Below are 20,824 nucleotides of genomic sequence, written 5' to 3' on the forward strand. Positions count from 1 at the left end.
GAGGGCATGTGGCCTGGTACGGTTCAGGAGCAGGGGGGTGCTCTCTCGTTCCCCCCTCTTTTCCTGCGGCCTACCAGGTTGCGTGCTCGGATAAGGGTCTGGTATGGATCCTTGGGGGGGACCCCACGCCGTTTTTTAAAAAATTTTGGCGCGGGGTTCCCCTTAATATCCATACCAGACCTGAAGGGTCTGGTATGGAATTTAGGGGACCCCCCACGTCATTTTTTTTTATTTTGGCCGGGGTTACCCTTAATATCCATACCAGACCTGAAGGGCCTGGTATGGAATTTAGGGGGACCCCCACGTCATTTTTTTTTTTATTTTGGCCGGTGTTCCCCTTAATATCCATACCAGACCTGAAGGGCCTGGTATGGAATTTAGGGGGACCCCTCACATCATTTTTTTTTTAAATTTTGGTTCGGGGTTCCCCTGTGGGGAATTCCCATGCCGTTTTTATCAATGAACTTCTATGTGTATTGTCGGACCGGCAATGCATTAATAGCCGCGAGTAGTTTTAAATGACTTTTTTTCCTATGAAATGTCATTTTGCTGTCAGACTGTTCTAAACACGGGAAACATGCGCCCCTTTACAGGCATACTATAGACACCCCCCAGGTACGAAATTTAAAGGGATATTACACTTTTATTGTTTCACTTTAAGCATTATTAAAATCACTGCTCCCGAAAAAACGGCCATTTTAAAACTTTTGTTTGCATTGATACATGTCCCCTGGGGCAGGACCCAGGTCCCCAAACACTTTTTATGACTATACCATGCATATAAGCCTTTAAAATTAGCACTTTTGATTTCTCCCATAGACTTTTAAAGGGTGTTCCGCGGCATTCGAATTTGCCGCGAACACCCCAAATTGTTCGCTGTTCGGCGAACTTGCGAATAGCCCATGTTCGAGTCAAACATGAGTTCGACTCGAACTCGAAGCTCATCCCTACCCAGGCACCATACAAATGCGTTCCACTGTCAAACACGCACAGCATAGTGGCTAGTCACATACGTAGCTGCCATCAGATCACTGCTCATCAGGACATAGCCCAATGATTTCTGATGTGTCCAATGTTCACCCCCAGACATCACAGCACATGCTCATCTAGTTCTGTATATGTTGGCACTCTGAAATAAATACATCGGTTTCGTGTTTCGAGTTTGGTCACTCAGGCTCAAAAAGGTTTGCCATCACTGACCTAGGCTCATGTGACATGGGGATCCCAGTTTACTGGCATGTGGCAAAATAGACAACCCTTTTTCCCACCACCAGACAGTTTGGGGGATATTTACTAAACCTGGAGAGTGAAAAATCTGGGGCAGCTGTGCATGGTAGCCAATCAGCTTCCAACTTCAGCTTGTTTAATTAAGCTTTGACAAAAAAAGTGGAAGCTGGTTGGTTTCTATGCAGAGCTGCACCAGATTTTGCACTCTCCAGTTTTACAGTTTTAGTAAATCAACCTCTTTGAGTCTCCTAAACTAGATTACCAACAATTTAATGAACAGAACTGGTCTCTTAGTCCCAACTGCCCTAGTATAGGCTCATCTAAACATCCATAGGAATATAAAGTTCAAAAAGTTTACCGCTCCAGGTGATGCCCCATGTTCACACCATCCTTGTGTTTCAGGAGATGGAGGGTGCTGGCTCAGCAAAGACAATAACAAGAGAAATCAAGTAGGACAGCTGCACTCTGATATAATGCCTTTATTGATAAAACTTAGTCCATACACCAACAGAGGCACAGGTACAGATGATAGCTGATGCGTTTTACACCGTTAGTAGCACTTAGTCATAGCTATAGGACTACTGACCCCAATCTATCTTTTATACACATAAATCACTGGTCACCTGACCAATTGTGTCTAATCTAGATTGCGGTCAGGTGTAGTCCTCAAAAACTTTCACACACATGAAGATGAATGGGCGTGCGTGGAGGCAATTAGAGTAGACAAAATATAAGTGGACTAACCCATGCAAGGGAGGAATTAGTAAATAAATGATAAATGAAGAGTTCAAGTTCAAAATACTTCATGGCCCCAGGGTCCAGTAGATAAACTAAAACATTCACACGTGTGGAAGGACCCTTACATGTTATAGGAAGGGTTATATATAGGAGCACAACTAGCTTTATTAATATTAGATTGAATTTGAAACAAATTTGTCTGGAACAATGTAAATGCAATTACAGGCCATATCATCTCTCCATTTAACTCCGGATATTAATAGGTGTCATAAATATTAGTAGTACGTTCCTAAAAAATATATATAGTTTCAGTATAATCCTGATATAGTGCAATGGCAAAGGGGCAAATATAAATGTTGCCCACTATAAAAAGGCTTTTCAAAGCAGAAAGGTGAGATATAAATGGCCGGAGCGAGCCAGATAATTGAAACAAATCTCGGATTAACGAACTGACAGATGAATGGAAAGTAAAACCCCATATACTATAGGAGCTCGTGTTTTCAATCAGAAAAATGGGATACATCCCATTCAAAATTTAACCCTGCCGGCTTTCTAGTATTGAGGTGAAATATCCAGAACACTTCTCTTTTACAGGGTGTTCTGAATCTGTCAACCCCTCAAAGGGGTGTAAAGATCCTCTCCATTCCCTGTATGGTTAGACATGAAACATCCTTATCATGCATGTAACGAGCCCCTGCTCGCTCGGTTCCACTCTCCCGACACTCCTCTGTGGCTATTGAATCAGATTGCAGATCGCAACGTCTGATGGTTCGGCCATCCGATGCTCCGGGGATCGAACTACAGCTATGTGCCGTTCGAATCCAGTTGTGATAGCTCAGAACAAACACCAGGCAGGCTGTATGTAAGTTCAAACAGGAATCTCACTTTTATTGATGCACACAACACACTTTTATACACAGCAGTTTGAACACCCCGCCCCCAACAGCCACTTTCCTATTGGTCAATTGTAAAGTACACTCTAGTCTTCACTCAGGTCCTCTTGTCCATGCAAATGAGGACTTGAAACAGGGTCAGCAGAGATTGGTCTGAATAGGAGGACTGATATGTGTAATGACACAGAGAAGCCCCAGGGGGTAATTAAAGTACATAAACAAACGGTCAAACACAGAACAATGCCTTCCTTCCAGACCATGGAGCCGTCTGGAGGGGGTTAGCCTTAAAACAGGGCAGAAGACCCCCCCCCACTGTGTAATAGAATCAAAGGAGAAATACTTCAGTATTCCAAGCTTCATGACAAGAGGTGAAATATCCAGAACACTTATCTTTTACAGGGTGTTCTGAATCTCTCAACCCCTCGAATGGGTGTAAAGATCCTCTCCATTCCCTGTATGGTTAGACATGAAACATCCTTATCATGCACATGGATCCAATGTCTGGTGACATTGGTCGAGTGATTCTTTTCAATGTCATGCAGATGATCGCAGAGGCGGTCTCTCAGCCGTCGAGTAGTCCATCCCACGTATTGGATATTACATGAACTACAGGTGATAACATATACCAAGAATTTCGTATTGCAATTAATAAATGAAGGGATCTTGAATATTCTGCCAGTGGTAGCAGAACAAACAACATCACCCCCCTTTATGAAGGGACAATAGGCACACGTTATGCTCCCACATCTAAAGGTGCCTTTAACTGCAACCAATGAGAGCCTGAACTAGTGCTGGTGTATAAACTAGGGGATAAATATCTTCCCAATGTAGGAGCCCAGCAAGATACAGTTTTAATACCACCTGTCAAAATCTGAGCATATTTCGAGTCATTAAATAGAACAGGAAGGTACCTAGTGATAATGTTCCTAATTTTATGACATTCCACACTATAGGGCATTGAGAACACAGGGATACTGATATTTGAGGAAAACTTTCTTCTGTTTTTACTTCTAATCGAGCCCCCATCCGAGATTAGTTGACAGCGTGGGGTGCTCTCAGCTATCTTGAAAGCTCTAGATATCTTGTTTCTATTGTATTGCAGGTTAGTGGCCAGACCTAAACCATGTAGATCTCCCCCATTTTGTGTCTGTTTGCCCCAGGTTGGCATTGTGTCCACAGTAGCATTTGCAGTGGCAAAGCAGAGTAGGACTGGCTAAAGAGGGATTACTTTGACTCAGATTAAACATGTGCAGCGGTACCCCCGTAGGGGCTGCTGGTAGTTGTGGTCCGCCTCTCACCCTGCACAGCCAGGCACTCAGTCTTCAGACACTCAGCAGTCAAGAAACAGTCCTTGTACTTTGTTTTTATGTTTTATTGGGGGAAATAAACTTGGATGGGGATAAGGGAGATATGGGATGCCCACTTGATTGAAGAAAAAGATAAAGAATTGGGAACTATATACAGTCTCTGTATATACACCTCCTCACTTCCAGCTCCAGCACATCACTTGATTACTGATCTCACTCTTCAGCAGCTCATTTGATTGGTGATCTCACTCCCAAGACCAGCCAGGACTATGTTTTAGGCCTGACTCTGGCTCCACCAGGTCTTAGCAAATGTCCTTTGCAAGCTGGGACCGTGGGCCCTTTTGGTGTAGCAAAAATGTAGGTAGTTCTAGTGCTAGCTGTCCACGCGGCTACTGCTCCCAGCACCACATCTTCAGGCCCTGCCAGTCCTCCTGGCTCCAGCTGCCTCTCTTCACTGCCCATGCCACCACAGTCTACTCCACTGGCTCTGCACCCATCCCGGACTGCACTCTCCCAGTCCTCTCAGGCATGCCTCCCCAGTCCTCCTGACCGTGTGAACACTCACCAGCCCTCCTAGCTGCCTCTGTGGAACTCCTGGAGACTTGCCCCGGCAGTGTTCTCCTGCTGTCTTCTCTTGCTCCTCCTGTGCCTCCTGGTCAGGACACCTCTATAGGTGGTAAGAGGTTGTAAGAGGGTTCTGTCCGCACCCGAGCCCAGGCCCAAGGCCTCAAATGCCACAACAGCCTAACACTCCATCTCCATCCTCCACCGATACCAACTCCTCCCTAGCTGGGCTGACCCTGAGTATTTGAGAAAGCCTCCCCCCTGACAATCCTAGTTGAATACTCAAGGCAGCTGAACATTCTGCCTCACATCTACATTTATTGCTGAATAACACTACCAACTCACTTATCAGTTTTAGATAATCATTTAACCACTTCCTGCCCAAAGACGTCATATGACGTCTTTGAATTTCAGTGGGAATATCTGAATGATGCCTGGAGCTATAGGCATCATTCAGATATCCTTGTTTTCAGCCGGCGATTCTGTGCACCATAAGAATGATCATAGTGGCAGTTCCACCGCTTGATTGTTCTTACAGGCGACGGGAGGGGACATCCCCACCCCGACGGGAGGGGACATCCCCACCCCGACGGGAGGGGACATCCCCACCCCCCGCCACCATCCGGTGCTTCTCCAGGCCCTTTCGTGCCATCGGGGACCTGGAGAAAGAATCAGCCGCCGCCAGATGACGACCATAGAGATTTCCGGTGACCATATGGTCACCAGTCATCTCTATGACCGTCGGAGGCCCGGGCGCGACGTTATGAAGTCACGTCCGGGCTGCAGATGTAAGCAAAGTCATGATCGTGGCTGGTAAGCACTAGATTGTGGATTTTTTTCCTGATCTCATGCTTTCCAGCCTGGAGGAGAGATGTGGGGTCTTATTGACCCGCATCTCTCCATAAGGAGGACATGTCACGAACGATTTCTATTAGAAGGGATGTTTACATTCCTTCTAATAGGAATAAAAATGATCAAAAAAATGTTAAAGAAAGTGTAAAAATAAAAAAAAATAAAGTAAGATAAAAAATAAAAATAATTTAAAATGCCCCTGCCCCTGGTAGCTCGTGCTCAGAAGCAAACGCACACGTAAGTCCCACCCACATATGTAAACACTGTTCAAACCACACATGTGAGGTATCACCGCATGCGTTAGAGCACGAGCAACAATTCTAGCACTAGACCTCCTTTGTAACTCTAAACATGCAACCTGTAAAAAAATGTAAAACGTTGCCTTTGGAGATTTTTAAGTACTCGGCGTAACATCGTCTTTCACATTATACAAAAAAATTGGGCTAACTTTACTGTTTTGTTATTTTTTAAATCATGAAGCTGTTTTTTTTCCAAAAAAAGGTGTTTGAAAAATTGTTGCACAAATACCGTGCAAGATAAAACGTTTCAACAACCACCATTTTATTTCCTAGGGTGTCTGCTAAAAAAATATATATAATGTTTGGGGGGTTCTGAGTAATTTTCTAGCAAAAAAATTATGATTTTTACATGTAGGAGAGGAGTACCAGACTAGGCCCGGTATGGAAGTGGTTAAAAATGAACAGTAAGTAACTTTACATTCAGAAAGAAGGGGGGGGGGAGAAAGAGCCAGACCATCTAACTCAGTACTCCAGACCTCTGAAAGTTGAAAAAAAGTCTGTTGTTTGCAAACCTTAACATCAAAAGCTGAAATTATACACATGACTAAAAGGGTCAATGGGATATTCACCTCTACCTCCCTGCCCATGCAATATTATTATTATTATAATACAGGATTTATATAGCGCCAACAGTTTACGCAACACTTTACAATATAAAAGGGAGACAGTTACAATACAATAAAATACACAAGGATTAAGAGGGCCCGTCTCAGAAGAGCTTACAATCTAATAGGGTAGGTAGTACAAAAGGGTTGTAGCTGTAGGGAATGAGCTGATGGAAGTTGTAAAAAATTAGTTGGAGGTGTGATAGGCTTCCCTGAAGAGATGAGTTTTCAGGGATTGCCTGAAGGCAGCTAGAGTAGGAGATAGCCAGACAGGTTGAGGTAGAGAGTTCCAGAGGATGAAAGAGACTCTGGAGAAATCCTGGAGACGAGCATGGGAGGAGGAGACAAGGAAGCTTGAGAGTAGGAGGTCTTGAGAGGAGCGGAGAGGATGGTTTGGTTGATATTTGGAGACAAGATTGGTGATGTAGCTCGGGGCAGAGTTGTGGTTAGTATTTTGAATTTAATTCGCTGGGCGATCGGGAGCCAGTGTAGGGATTGGCGGAGAGGGGTAGCAGACACTGAGCATTCATGATAGACTGAAGAGGGGATAGCCTATGGAGAGTTTGGCCAATGACAAGAGAGTTGTAATAGTCAAAGCAAGAGATAACAAGGCAGTGAATGAGTAGCTTGGTGGTTTCATTAGCTAAAAAGGAGCCTATTTAGAGATGTTATGATGGTGAGATCTACAAGCTTTTGACAATGATTGGATTTGGGGCTGAAAGGACAGGTCAGAGTCTAGGATTACACCTAGCATCCTAGCATGAGGGGAGGAATTGATGGTTGCATTATTGATTTTGATAGAAAAGTCATGGAGGGGTGGATATTATCAGCTCGGTTTTAGAGAGATTTAGTTTAAGGAAGTGGTACAACATCATGCTGATATGTCAGTTAGTTAGTTTGTAATGTGAGAGGGGACTGAAGGAGTGAGGTGAGGAGTAGACAGATAGATTTGGGTGTCAACGGAGTATTGATGGTATTGGAAGCCATGGGCAGTTATCAAGTGACCAAGGGAGGAGGTATAGATAGAGAAGAGAAGGGGTCCAAGAACAAAGCCTTGGGCGACCCCCACAGAAAGGGCCAATGGAGAGAAGGAGACAGAGTTGTAGGTAACACTGAAGGAGCGCTCTGATAGGTAGGAGGAGAACCAGGATAGAGCAGAATCTTGGAGGCCAAGGGAACAAAGTTTATTGAGAAGCAGCAGGTGGTCAACAGTATCAAAGGCCGCAGAGGGGTCAAGCAGTAGGAGTATGGAGTAGTGGCCATTGGTTTTAGCAGTTAGTAAATCGTTAGTGAGTTTTAATAAGGCAGTTTCTGTGAAATGCTGTGAGCGAAGGCCAGACAGTAAGGGATCAATAAGGTTATTTTCACCGAGGTAGGAGTTAAGATGGGTGTAGACTAAGCGTTCTAGAAGTTTAGAGGTGAATGGGAGCAATGGGATAGGTCTTAACCACTTCAGCCCCGGAAGGATTTGCCCCCTTCCTGACCAGTGCGTTTTTAGCGATTTAGCACTGCATCATTTTAACTGACAAGTGCACGGTCGTGCGACGTGACTTCCAAATAAAATTCACGTCCTTTTTTCCCCACAAATAGAGCTTTCTTTTGTTGGCATTTGATCACCTCTGCGATTTTTATTTTTTACGCTATAAACAAAATAAGAGCGACAATTTTGAAAAAAAGCATTATTTTTTACATTTTGCTATAATAAATATCCCCCAAAAATGTATAAAAAAACATTTTTTTTCCTCAGTTTAGGCTGATATGTATTCGTCTACATATTTTTGGTAAAAAAAAATCGCAATAAGCGTTTATTGATTGGTTTGCACAAAAGTTATAGCGTTTACAAAATAGGGGATAGTTTTATGGCATTTTTATTAATTATTTTTTTTTTTACTAGTAATGATGCCGATCAGCGATTTTTATTGTGACTGTGACATTATGGCGGACATTTTGGACATTTTTGACACATTTTTGGGACCATTGTCATTTATACAGCAATCAGTGCTATAAAAATGCACTGATTCCTGTGTAAATGACACTGGCAGTGAAGGGTTTAACCACTAGGGGGTGGGGAGGGGTTAAGTCAGTACTAGGGATGCGTTCTAACTGTAGGGGGGATGGGCTGTGTGTGACACGTCACTGATCTCTGCTCCCGATGACAGGGAGCAGAGATCAGTGACACTGTCACTAGGCAGAACATCAGCATCTCCCTGTACGTCCTCTCCGTGAGGCGATCATGGGGATCCCCGCGGCGATCGTGTCCACGCGACCCGCGACCCGAATCACGGAGCTCATGGCAGGCGCGCGGGCACGGTGGCAAATTCAAAGTAACGTACAGGTACATTACTTTGCGCAGCTGTGCCATTCTGCCGATGTATATCTACAGGAGGCAGTCGGCAAGTGGTTAAGTTGTTCAGGTTGGTGGGATCTAGTGAGGGCATTTTAAGTATGGGAGTGATCTGCGCATGTTTTAGAGGGGAGGGGAAGGTACCACTAGAGAGGGAGAGATTGGAAATGTGAGTGAGGGAGCATAGATTAGAATAAGAGGGTGACCGTAGTATTTGTGAGGGAACAGGATCCAGGGGACAAATGGTTAGGTGGGCATCTGAGAAAAGTTTTGTAACCTCTTCAGTAGTAGCCAGTTCAAAAGATGAGAGTGTTGACTGTGTTGTTAGAGAAAATATAACAAGGGTTTGCCTGGATCAATCCCTCACCACTGGGGTATCACTGCCACTAAATCCTTTTTGGACGATCATTACCCCATGCTGGGAGCTCATAATGAATTTATTATTGAATGACTTGAATTCATGTTGGACAACAATTTTTTTCAATTTTTGGGCCAATATTAGCAACAGGTGAGAGGCACCAGCATGGGTGTACCCTGGGCTCCTTCCTATGCGTGCCCCCACCTTGGCCTCAGGGAGGAGGAGGTTGTCTACAAGTCCTCAATGTACCTCAGCCACTGTTGTTTGTGGCTGAGGTACATTGATGACGTCCTCATGGTATGGGTGGGCTCAGCAGAACAGCTTGTGGACTTTATGTCTCAACTAAATATCAATGAAAGAAATATACGTCTGACCTACTCCTACCATGCCCACACTCTTTCTTTCCTTGATTTGCAAATTACTAGATCTGGAAACAGGATCACAACTAGTACTTTTCGTAAGGAGACGGCAGCCACTACCCTCCTCTTAGCACAGAGCCACCATCCCAAGTCTCTTATTAACGGGATACCCACAGGACAATTTCTGAGGATAAGGCAGAATTGTTCTGAGGATGAACAATTCCAAAATGAAGCACGCAAGATGTACCAGTGATTTAGACAGAGAGGATATTCGCATCATTCTCTTAAAAAGGCCAGAAACAATGCATTAAAGAAGAAACGTGAAGATCTCACCACACAGAGAAAGCACCTGCAGCCCAATAATCCTGAGCAGGATTTCCCTAGGATTATCACTAGATTTGGTTCTCAATGGACTAAGGTCCAGGAGATCCTTAATAGACATTGGCATATCCTGAGATCTGCCCCATTAATCGCCAACATAGTTAGTCCGAGACCCTTATTGACTGCTAAAAGGGCACGCAATCTGGGTGATGTTCTAGTCCATTTTGAATACACGCGAACCATAAGTGAGAATTGGCTCACCAGGTCTAAACCACCCCCAGGCATGCATGCCTGTGGACATTGCACTATTTGCAAATACATACATCAAACCAATGTGTTCGCCAATCCATGCGGAGGCAAAAATTATGAAGCCACTTGACCCGTGACGCCACGCGTAGGGATAGGCACACCCTTCCAATGTCAGCAGTGTATGAGCTCGCCGCTCGTCCGGATACACTGCATATTCCGCTCTGTTCTGTTTGAGTACCGAATCTGTTTTATTGATAATAAAGCTTTGTGGATAAAAATTACTACACTATACGGCATCCTTGTTTCCTTTGGTTACTATATATGTGGATGATCTGAGGCTAAGTGAGAGACAGCGCTGTGCGCAGGAGCCACCCCCACAGGAGATACCAGCGGTGCCTGATTAATTATATGCTGTAACCTCAGGTTAATGAGGTAAGGGGCCATTACCTTACAGTGTAGGAGCATCTGCATGGGAAGCACCTGTATACACCTCACATCTCTACCTCAGCTTATCATTATGTGATACAATCCAGTCTGTATCTCCTCACCGTTTGGCATGTTTTAAAGCATCTGAAGCTGCTTGAGATTGCACAGATCACTGTTTGGATTTTTGAACACTATATTGTTGCACAAGTCACTTTCTTTGAGAAACTTTCAACTTGCAGTTTTGCACTTTTTGTTTGGCATTGAATACTACATTATATCCTGTATGGATCCCTATGGACATTCATTATAATATTGCACGTCTAATTTGAATTAATTTTTGTTCCTACCATTATTGTGTTTTTATTCTTCTTTACCTTATGTCACGTTTTAAACAATATTAGAGGTGTTTAGATTGCACAAGTCACTTTCTTTAATTTTAATACAGTTGGTGCTGTTATATAAGTCACCGTTTTGATGTATTTGAATATTGTGTTTTTAAGCACCCACTATAGGTATAAGATATCTTTTTGCAGCAACTGTAGATCTCCACAGACACTTAGTGTAACTTTGTATACACCATTTTTCTTTTTTGTTTTATGCATTGGAGACCTTTTCTGATCCCACTGATTTTAGAGTGATTAGACACTTTTGTTTATTTTCACATATATTTACGTCCAATCCCACACAGCACGTTAGGCACTACAGCCATCGTGTGATCAGTAGGCTCCTCATCCCACGGCCACTATTGTCTATACCTTAGCCACTGATTACTACTATATACCCACACTTGGGAAGTGTGGAGAACATTAGGATTAGCGCAGCACCATCCCTACCTATTTAATCTCTCTTTTTCTGGGGTCAGGTTGGACCCTATTCGGTGCAAGCTGCTTTTCCGTTACCAACATCACAGATTTATACATGGTAGTGCAGGAATAATATAATTTATCAGTTTATAAAATTAAACAGTTTATTAATTGTTCAACTACACGGGTCATTTATATGCTCACTTGCTCCTGCAATAAAATATATATAGGCAAAACTAAACACCAACTCCGCATTAGGATTGGCGAACACATCGGTAGTATTAAGAAGAAGGATGACGATCGCCCGATTCCCCTACATTTTGCCAAATTCCATAATGGTGACCCAAAAGGCCTGACAGTTAAGGGGATCTATGTGTTAAAGGTCAGGAGGTGATGTGGCGTCTCGGCCTGACTGTTTCCTTCACGCACATGAGGCTCGGAATGCAAGCCTCCTGTGTGTAGGTGGATATGACTACCAGATGCTGAGTGGAGGTGACGTGGCGTCTTGGCCTGATGGTCTCCTTCACGTACATGAGGCTTGGAACGCAAGACTCCTGTATAACGCCATTGCCCCTTACTGCCTCGAGGCTTGGTATACAACCTAAGTCAGCTCTATTTTTGTGTCTTAGACGCTACTGGCACTTTCATTATTCTTTAGCCTTTTTGATTTGACCGTGGATGTTTTTTTTAATATTGTTTAGCCATATGCACATACATGTATACAATTCTCACTTCCGGTTCCGCCATGATGGTGTCCAATTTTTAATTACTGTATAGTCTATAAGTATGAGCAATGTGGGGAGGCTAATTCATGCCCCTGTTGAAGACTTTTCAGTCAAAACGCGTAGGGATAGCATTTTTAGCTTCCCACATTGCCATTTTTATTCTCACAGTGATCACTTTTTATTCTTGTATGGTGTTTTATTCCAATAAATCCCAATTTGGTTGACCTGCACCATGTGGAGTTCCCCTTTTTCTTTTTCCCATGTTTGAATGCTGATGACCATCCCTGGACCATCCCTTCCTGGAAACGGGTATTGTGAGTGACAGTCGTCGAATTCCCGTCTGGGATGGGATCACCTTCCTTCTTGTGTCCATTGGTGCTCACGACTCACAGGATACTGTCCGGCTTGACATCACGGGAGATCCTCCCTATGCATTTTTTATGCACCGCTATATGGTATGCGCGTCCTACTAATCCGGTAAGGGTACCTATCTCATGCTATTGAATATCCACACGTCTTTTGGTGTTCACCTTTGATTGGAAATTGAGGAGATATCCCTTCATTATTTGATACCTCAAATGTGGACTTTTACATTTTGCTGTTTCATATTTCACATATGGACATTTGAGCATTTTTTAATTCTTATTTTTACACTTTTTGGACTCGAATGTGTGTTTGCTTCACGTTTATATGTTTACCATTGCATATTTGACACTTCTAGCGCTGCACTTGTTTTTATTTATTTCTCAGTGGACTTAGTTTTAATTGGTCTGTGCCAGCCATTTATCCTTGCCCTCTTTTTTGTACTAATAAAGCCAGTTTGTATTTATCTTAGTGTTCTGTCTTGACCCTCTTAAGAGAACTTTATTCTCTTAGTTTTTTCTGTAGACTGTGTTGTTAGGCAAGGTATGTTGAGTGGGGAAGATATACGCGCAGTGGAGGTGTCCTCATGTATTGCATCAATCTTGTCTTTAAAGTGATTGCCAATCACTTGGGCCGTGAGAGAGTTAGTGGGTAGAGGGTGGGGGGGCGGAGCAGAGAGTTAAAGGTTGAGAAGAGCCGACAGGGACTGAATGATGAGGTATTAATAAGAGAGACAAAGTATTGCATGTTAGACTCATTACAATTTTTATATGCATAATTAAAAAAAAGGTCTTATACATCAGATTAGACTAAATGTAATGCACGCAGCAATGAGTTCCAATCGGCTGCATTTGCTAATCAGTGTATTCTGACAGCTAAAGGAGCCCCACTGTCAGAATATAATAGCACAGCATTGAGGATTCCTCCATCTACCTTGCTTGTGTGGATGGGGGAACCTGTTCTTTTTTTTTTTTCATCAGCTCACTGGCTGATCAAGCAAAAATTAACCATCTGAGGCCAGTCTTTGAATTTAATAAACAATGGAACATTTTATGTGTGTGACTTAAAAATCTCTTATGTCCCGTACACACGGTCGGATTTTCCGACGGAAAATGTGTGATAGGACCTTGTTGTCGGAAATTCCGACCGTGTGTAGGCTCCATCACACATTTTCCATTGGATTTTTTGACACACAAAGTTTGAGAGCAGGATATAAAATTTTCCGACAACAAAATCCGTTGTCGGAAATTCCGATCGTGTGTACACAAATCCGACGGACAAAGTGCCACGCATGCTCAGAATAAATAAAGAGATGAAAGCTATTGACTACTGCCCCATTTATAGTCCCGATGTACGTGTTTTACGTCACCGCGTTTAGAACGATCGGATTTTCCGACAACTTTGTGTGACCTTGTGTATGCAAGACAAGTTTGAGCCAACATCCGTCGGAAAAAATCCTAGGATTTTGTTGTCTGAATGTCCGAACAAAGTCCGACCGTGTGTACGGGGCATTACAGTAATTTGTGAGCAAAGGGGCCAAACACCAGTGTTTCCTTGATTCCCATGGTCTGCTAAGGTAAAGCAGGTATACATGGTTGCTACATGTGGCAATTGTATCTCTAAAAAATGTAAATAAACGTAACTATTAGAGCTTTCCTTCAAAAATCTCCAGGTCAGCATATGGTTTTCTAGGGGAAATATAAAAAACACTGGGTAGGGGCAAAATAGCATAAAACCCGAGGAGGTATGGTAAGTAGAAGTAAATATGAATGAACTCACTTGATCAGGTTGTGTATAATTAGGCAAACCAGCATGTAGCAATGGAAAACTCCTTCCCAACTCTGCTGGGAGCATTGGGGCATATGACTGTCATTCAAACTGTATGGAGACAACTAAAATGGAAGATAAATACACAAGAGCCCTGGGGCCATCCTAAATACAAATACAGAAGAACCCTGGGACCATCCTAAAATGTATTAAATAAAATTCTGAGTTTCAAAGTCAGAATTCTGAGATTAAATGTCAGAAATCTTAGATTAAAATTAAAAATTCTTCGGACTTTGAAACTCAAAATTGTAATTTTTAATCTCAGAATTCTGAGTTTAAAACTGAGAATTTTGTTTAATAAATTTTAGGATAGCCCCAGTGCTAATCCGTAGATAACAGTGCCAAAATATGTTATAATATAACATCCTGGTCACTTTGTTGCTTCTTTCTACACAATATGAGGACGTGATCATTAGACAATAAATATCTTTTAAACGTATATCTTATTTTGGAATTGCTGTCATCTAGTTTGAACTCCCTGTCTTCATTTACATAGATGCTTAATGTATAGTAGTAATACACAAACATGTGGCTAAAAAGGTATTTCACTGACAACCCTGATCTCTAACCTTAACATGCCAGATTGCAGGTAGTTTTAAAGAAGAATCTGCATAAAATACAGGCATAAGGTTACAGTGCAAAATGATCAGTCATAAACTTCTTAACTGATAACTCTCATCCAATACACTGAAACTGACAGCTATTGCTGTATGCATGTAACATTCAGCCATTATCTTCTTACCTGCAGCGCACCCATTGCATGGACATCTTTGCTGATATTTACAACAATCATCTGTAATGAAATGACTGGTCAGAATTCAATTTCATAGACTTTTCTCCTTCTTCCAGGTCACCATTCTTTACCCCAGAATGATCTGGCTTCTGTCCACATGTCTACTTGCTCTAAATCTTCAGAAAAGCTCACGCCCATTTCACACCCTCCTTTCTACTTTACATACTCTAAAAAAAACATCATAATTGCTGCAGGTTCAGTTATTCAAGACCCTAGGCAAACAAAAGCATAATTCACCAATCCTCGCTTAACCAGTTATCTAGGTTTTAAATAAAAATAGTTCTCCTATGATCTGCAAGCACTTTGAAGTAAACAGGGCTGCCCTGAGCACATAGGTGAAATGGCCCATGACAAGGTGGGCCGGAAAGCAGAAAAAGGGTTAAGAATGTGTGGGGAATAGTTTAACCCCTTCATGACCAGAATCAAAACAAACCTTAACGCCCAAACCAAATTTTGCAACTTTGATGTGTGTTAGTAAAACTGTACATGTCATTGCTACTACATAGTTTATACAGGGTGGCTTATACCCTGCTTTTTTGGGACAGATTGGGCTTTCTTCTGGTTGAATTTTTTTTTTTTTAAAGGTAACTTTTTTTTGGGGGGGGGGGGGGGTTGCATAAGTATAAACCAAATGTACAGTATGCACATACAAAAAACATTGATCATTTAAAGTGTTTGTTAACCCAAAACAAAACAAAAAACTTGATCCTGTTCCTTTAAAGCATGTTATACAGCACAGTGCTTGTGCTGTGTCATTTGGCCCCCTGTATACCCTAAAAAACCTGGCTGATCCTGCCTGGCTATACCCTCCCCCCTGCAAACAGACCACGATAATCATGGCTGCTGAGCCCTGACATTGTGGTCTATTTGCATGATTCAGTCAGCCGCAGCTCTCCTGTCTACAGTTCTCCCCCCTCCCCTCCCTGCTCATAGCTGCGCCCGCCCTCCCTGCTCCTTCTCCTCTCGTATCTGATAATAAATGTTTTTATCCCCTCTGTAGCATTAGAACATCTGTCCCTGTGCCTGTGTAATGTAAAAACTCAGCTGATCGGTACCTGTATAAACGGCTCCAGCCACTCAGCTGATTGTCGGATCTCTCTCTCTTCTCTCTCCCCCTCCTCCACCCGCTGACATCAGCAGGACGGCTCGGCCCCGCCCACATCAGCTCTGAGCTGGAGAAACAAGGGAGCTGACATGTCAGCTGAGCACTCAGAGTGCAGCTTAAACAGGTACAGATCTGCAGTTTTTTTTACATTACACAGACACAGGGACAAATGTTATTATGATACAGAGGGGATAAGACTATGTTAGTACAGTGGGTTGACAACCACTTTAATACAGCAGTGCAATACAGTAAAGTTTAAACCAAACATATATATCCATATTTCATCCAATGCCAATTTGTTATAGAAGCCCAACTGCCATAGATAATTAGGTGTTCCTGCATAGCAAGACCACTTACTGTTATCTCACATATATATTATTCTTATTATAGCCAAATTTACCACCCAAACTCCTCCCACAGCTTTTACACTACATAAAAAGTAATATACCGAAACGTGCGGATTGTTCCCGATTGGTGTGCTATTACTTTGTGGAACGTTTCGCTGAATGGTTCACAAAATATCACTGTTTTTGCAGCAAAATTGGTCCCATAGGAATGAATGGCGAAATGTTCAAAACTAGAGTGGGTGGTGACGAAAGCTGACAACCCCATGATCAGCGAAAACATTTTGAACACCCCATGATCAGCCAAAACATTATGACCCCCCATGATCAGCCAAAACAGTATGACCACCCCATGATCAGCCAAAACATTATGACCACCCCATGATCAGCCAAAACATTATGACCCCCCCATGATCAACCAAAACAGTATGACCACCCCCATGATCAGCCAAAACAGTATGACCACCCCATGATCAGCCAAAACAGTATGACCACCCCATGATCAGCCAAAACAGTATGACCACCCCATGATCAGCCAAAACATTATGACCACCCCATGATCACCCAAAACATTATGACCACCCCATGATCAGCCAAAACATTATGACCAAAACATGATCAGCCAAAACATTATGACCACCCCATGAAAAAAAAAAATAATAATTTAAAAAAATAATAATTTTTGAAAAAAAAAAATCATTTTTGAAAAAAAAAATCATTTTTGAAAAAAATTTTTTTTGAAAAAAAAATCATTTTTGGAAAAAAAATCATTTTTGAAAAAAAAATCTTTTTTTGAAAAAAATAATCATTTTTGAAAAAAAAAATCATTTTTGAAAAAAATGTTCAGCTCTTTCAGCTAATGATGGGACTTCTACTACTATTTATACTTTTTAAAATATTAAGCTTTTTTAACACTTTTCACAGTTACTCCAGCCACTCCAACCACACAACAGTTACTCAAGCCACTCCCACTCCACCCAGTTACTCCATCCACTCCAGTTGTAGAGGCAAGAACACTTCACACAATTTCCCCAGAAATTGAAGCTTTTCTAGTTCTTCACTTTCACTTATAATACATTATCATAATAATCAAGTGGTCTTGTAGATTGCAATTCCAGCCAGGGAGACCAAATATTCCCAAATTTCTTTGGGCATCCTCATGCCTCATACATTAATTTATACATAGGTATAATTTGGTTAACAGTCTTAAGCCACTGTGGTAAAGTAGGGGGGTATGTGATTTCCACTGAATCACTGTAAGTTTCTTAGCATAAAATAGTAACAAAGGTAAAAGAAGTTTTGTACAAGTAGGAATATCAGAGTCCTCTAAGTACCCCAATAAACATCTAGAAAGGTTGCATATGTTAGGTAGGTAAAGGAGGGAATTAAGTCTGTAACAGCAGACCAGAAAGAACAGATAGCTGGGCATTCCAAGATCATATGATAAAATGTGCCATTGTCAGAAGGACATTTAGGGCACGTGGGAGCAGTGCCGGATTTAGACCTTGGGAGGCCCGGGGCACTTCAAGATCGGGGCTCCTCAACATAGAAATGATATCATGACAAATAAAAAGGTGAATTGAAATGAATAATAAACCGCATTTGTTCTAAAAAAAAATACAAATTAGGTTCTGAAAAAGACACTTGTCTAATTTTTTCGCTCAATTTTATTAACTGTCAGAATACACATTACACAGGTAATTGGAACTGGCAAGTCATAATCACAGTTATGTATTACACTACAATATTTTCAAACAAGTCTTTCTTCCTACACTGAGCATCTGTAGAATCCTTAAAGCGATGTTCCACCCAAAAGTGGAACTTCCGCTTATCTGCTTCCTCCCCCCTCCGATGCCACATTTGGCACCTTTCAGGGAGGAGGGGAGAACAGGTACCTGTTTTTGCCAGGTACCCTTTCCCACTTCTGGGAGACTGTACCACGGCGCTGTCCCTCACAAGTTTGCCCCCTCCTCCTTCCCCTGCCGCCGGGCTAGTTAGGAAGTGCAGCGCGCTTCACGCATGGGCAGTAGGGAGCCAGCTGTAAAGCCAAAAGGCTTCACTGCCGGTTTCTCTTAACAGGAATTGTGGCGGCAGCACCCAGGAGCCGTTCCGAAGATCAGCTGGGGTGCTGAAATCGCTGGGCTCCCTGGACAGGTAAGTGTCCATATATTAAAAGCATGACATGTTAGGTATATACAGTATTTTCTCGGTATAACATCATCTTTTAATTTTTTTCCCCTGGGCTGAAACTCCTCTTTAACTCATCAAACTGTATCATTTTGAGGACATTGCTCTCAATAGGCAGTTTGCACAAAGTACTTAGTTTTTCATGGGTCATCAAGGTTCTCAGATAATTCTTTATCAGTGCCAATTTGCTGAACGACCTTTCTCTCACACTAGTGACCATCATGCTATATTATCACCGCAAAGCAAGCCCTTCATTATTTCATTATGTAATAAAACTGCCTGTTGCGATGGAGTGAGACAGGACTGGAGCTTGGCAAAGGTTGCAATCTGGAAAATTTCCTCAACAAACACACTACTAAAGTCTTGAGGGAAAATACGTTTCATTTTTTTAATAAAGGAAGTCTGGTTCCCCCTCTAGTAGGGGGGGCCCGGGGCAATTGTCCCTTTTGCCCCCTTACAAATCTGGCACTGCATGATGGGAGAGGGAAGTTTACCTGTTTTAAACAGGATACATGGGGTGTAATATATATGATGCAAAAACTTTATCTGGATTACACACTCTCTGGAGGAGATAACTAAGGGGACATGAGAAGGTAAAATGTCCTGCCAGGCATCATCTGGCAAATCAGATTTATTCCATCTCCAATAAGATTCAACTCAAATGAGGGGTTTCAGTTTGGAATGAAACAGAGTACAACAATATGTAGAAATGAGTTTATGGTGACCTGGCTGAAAAAGCACATTTTCCAATTTACTACATTGCAAAGTTACATTAGTAAACCAAACTGAGTTGCTACAGTGTGATGTATTTGCAAATATTTGAATTATGCAGAATTTAGGATACCATAGTCCTTTTGAAACTCCGAAAAGGATTTGAAATTATCCTTAACGTAAAGATGTGATACATATTTTACTCTGATCCTTCCCCAAAATAGACCATCTGTTCATAAAAATAATTCCTGTAGCTGTAGATAATGCCATAATGGGGTATTGGGCAAATAGATTATATCTCCAGCGGATGTGGCTAATTGGGATGCTCAGAATATACGGAGCATCATTGAAAATATTGTTGCACTATCTTGCTTAGCAGTACATTGCCTATGCACTAAATTTGTTAAAAATTCATAGGATGTAAGAATAGCAGCTTCTAATACTGCAGCTGCATTATTAGCCTCAGGGTAGATCCACCAATGGGCGTGTGCGAGTTGTGAGGCAAAATAATATACCTGTAGATTAGGTGCAGGCAGACTGTCTTGGTGGGAAATGTTAATGGATATCTCCTGATTTTTATTATCAAAGGAAAACAGACCCAGAATAGTAAAAAAAAATATTTTTTTTTTTAAAGTAACTGCAACTGATAATATTGTTTTCCATTTTTTTCATTCAGCACAGATCCCTGTTTTTGCACTCAGTGCACTAGATCAATCTCTAAACTAGTTAATATTTAATTTTTTTATTTTTTTAACCACTTGCTGACCGGGCCTTTTTCTGACATTTTTTGTTGAAATCAGTATTTTTTGCTAGAAAATTACTTAGAATCCCCAAACATTATATATTTTTTTTTTTTTAGGAGAGACCCTAGAGAATAAAATGCCGGTCATTGCAATATTTTATGTCACACTGTATTTGTGCAGTAAATATATACTTAACATGTCATGCTTTAAAATTGTGCACGCCCATGGAATCGCAACAAACTATGGTACTTAAAAATCTCCATAGGTGGCACTTTAAAAAATTTTTACAGGTTACCCATTTTGGGTTACAGAGGAGGTCCTGCACTAGAATTATTTCTCTCACTCTAACGATTGTGGTGATACCTCACATGTGTAGATTGAACACCGTTTATTTATGCGGGAGCAACTTACGTATGCTTTTGATTCTGCGTGCGAGCACAGAGGGATGGGGCGCTTTCAATTCTTTTTATTTCTTCTTTATTTTACTTTTTATTTTTTATTTTTACACTGTCCCTTTTTTTTTTTGGATCACTTTTATTCCTATTACAAGCAATAAAACAAAAAAAATCATCTATCTAAGCTCGAGAACAAGAAGTGACGTCAGGCATCGCTCCCGTCCTCCAAGGGCATAGAGCCGAGGGGGGGCTATCTTGCCCTCACTCGACTTCCTGCCTAACGATC

The 20,824-nt window shown here is 41.9% G+C and overlaps 1 protein-coding gene across 1 annotated transcript in view; it reads right to left on the reverse strand.

Annotated features, from left to right (window-relative positions):
- LOC141139474 (galactose-3-O-sulfotransferase 2-like) overlaps window positions 1–15,245 on the reverse strand; it is a 52,436-nt gene extending 37,191 nt beyond the window's left edge. The window contains exon 1 of the mRNA XM_073625624.1: window positions 15,003–15,245. Within this exon, the coding sequence (XP_073481725.1) occupies window positions 15,003–15,028 (26 nt within the window). The 5' untranslated portion in view covers window positions 15,029–15,245. The remainder of the gene's footprint in view (window positions 1–15,002) is intronic.
- Window positions 15,246–20,824: the final 5,579 nt, after the last annotated feature.

The sequence above is a fragment of the Aquarana catesbeiana genome, linkage group LG04 (genome assembly GCF_042186555.1).
Source record: "Aquarana catesbeiana isolate 2022-GZ linkage group LG04, ASM4218655v1, whole genome shotgun sequence".
Classification (NCBI taxonomy): Eukaryota; Metazoa; Chordata; class Amphibia; order Anura; family Ranidae; genus Aquarana; species Aquarana catesbeiana.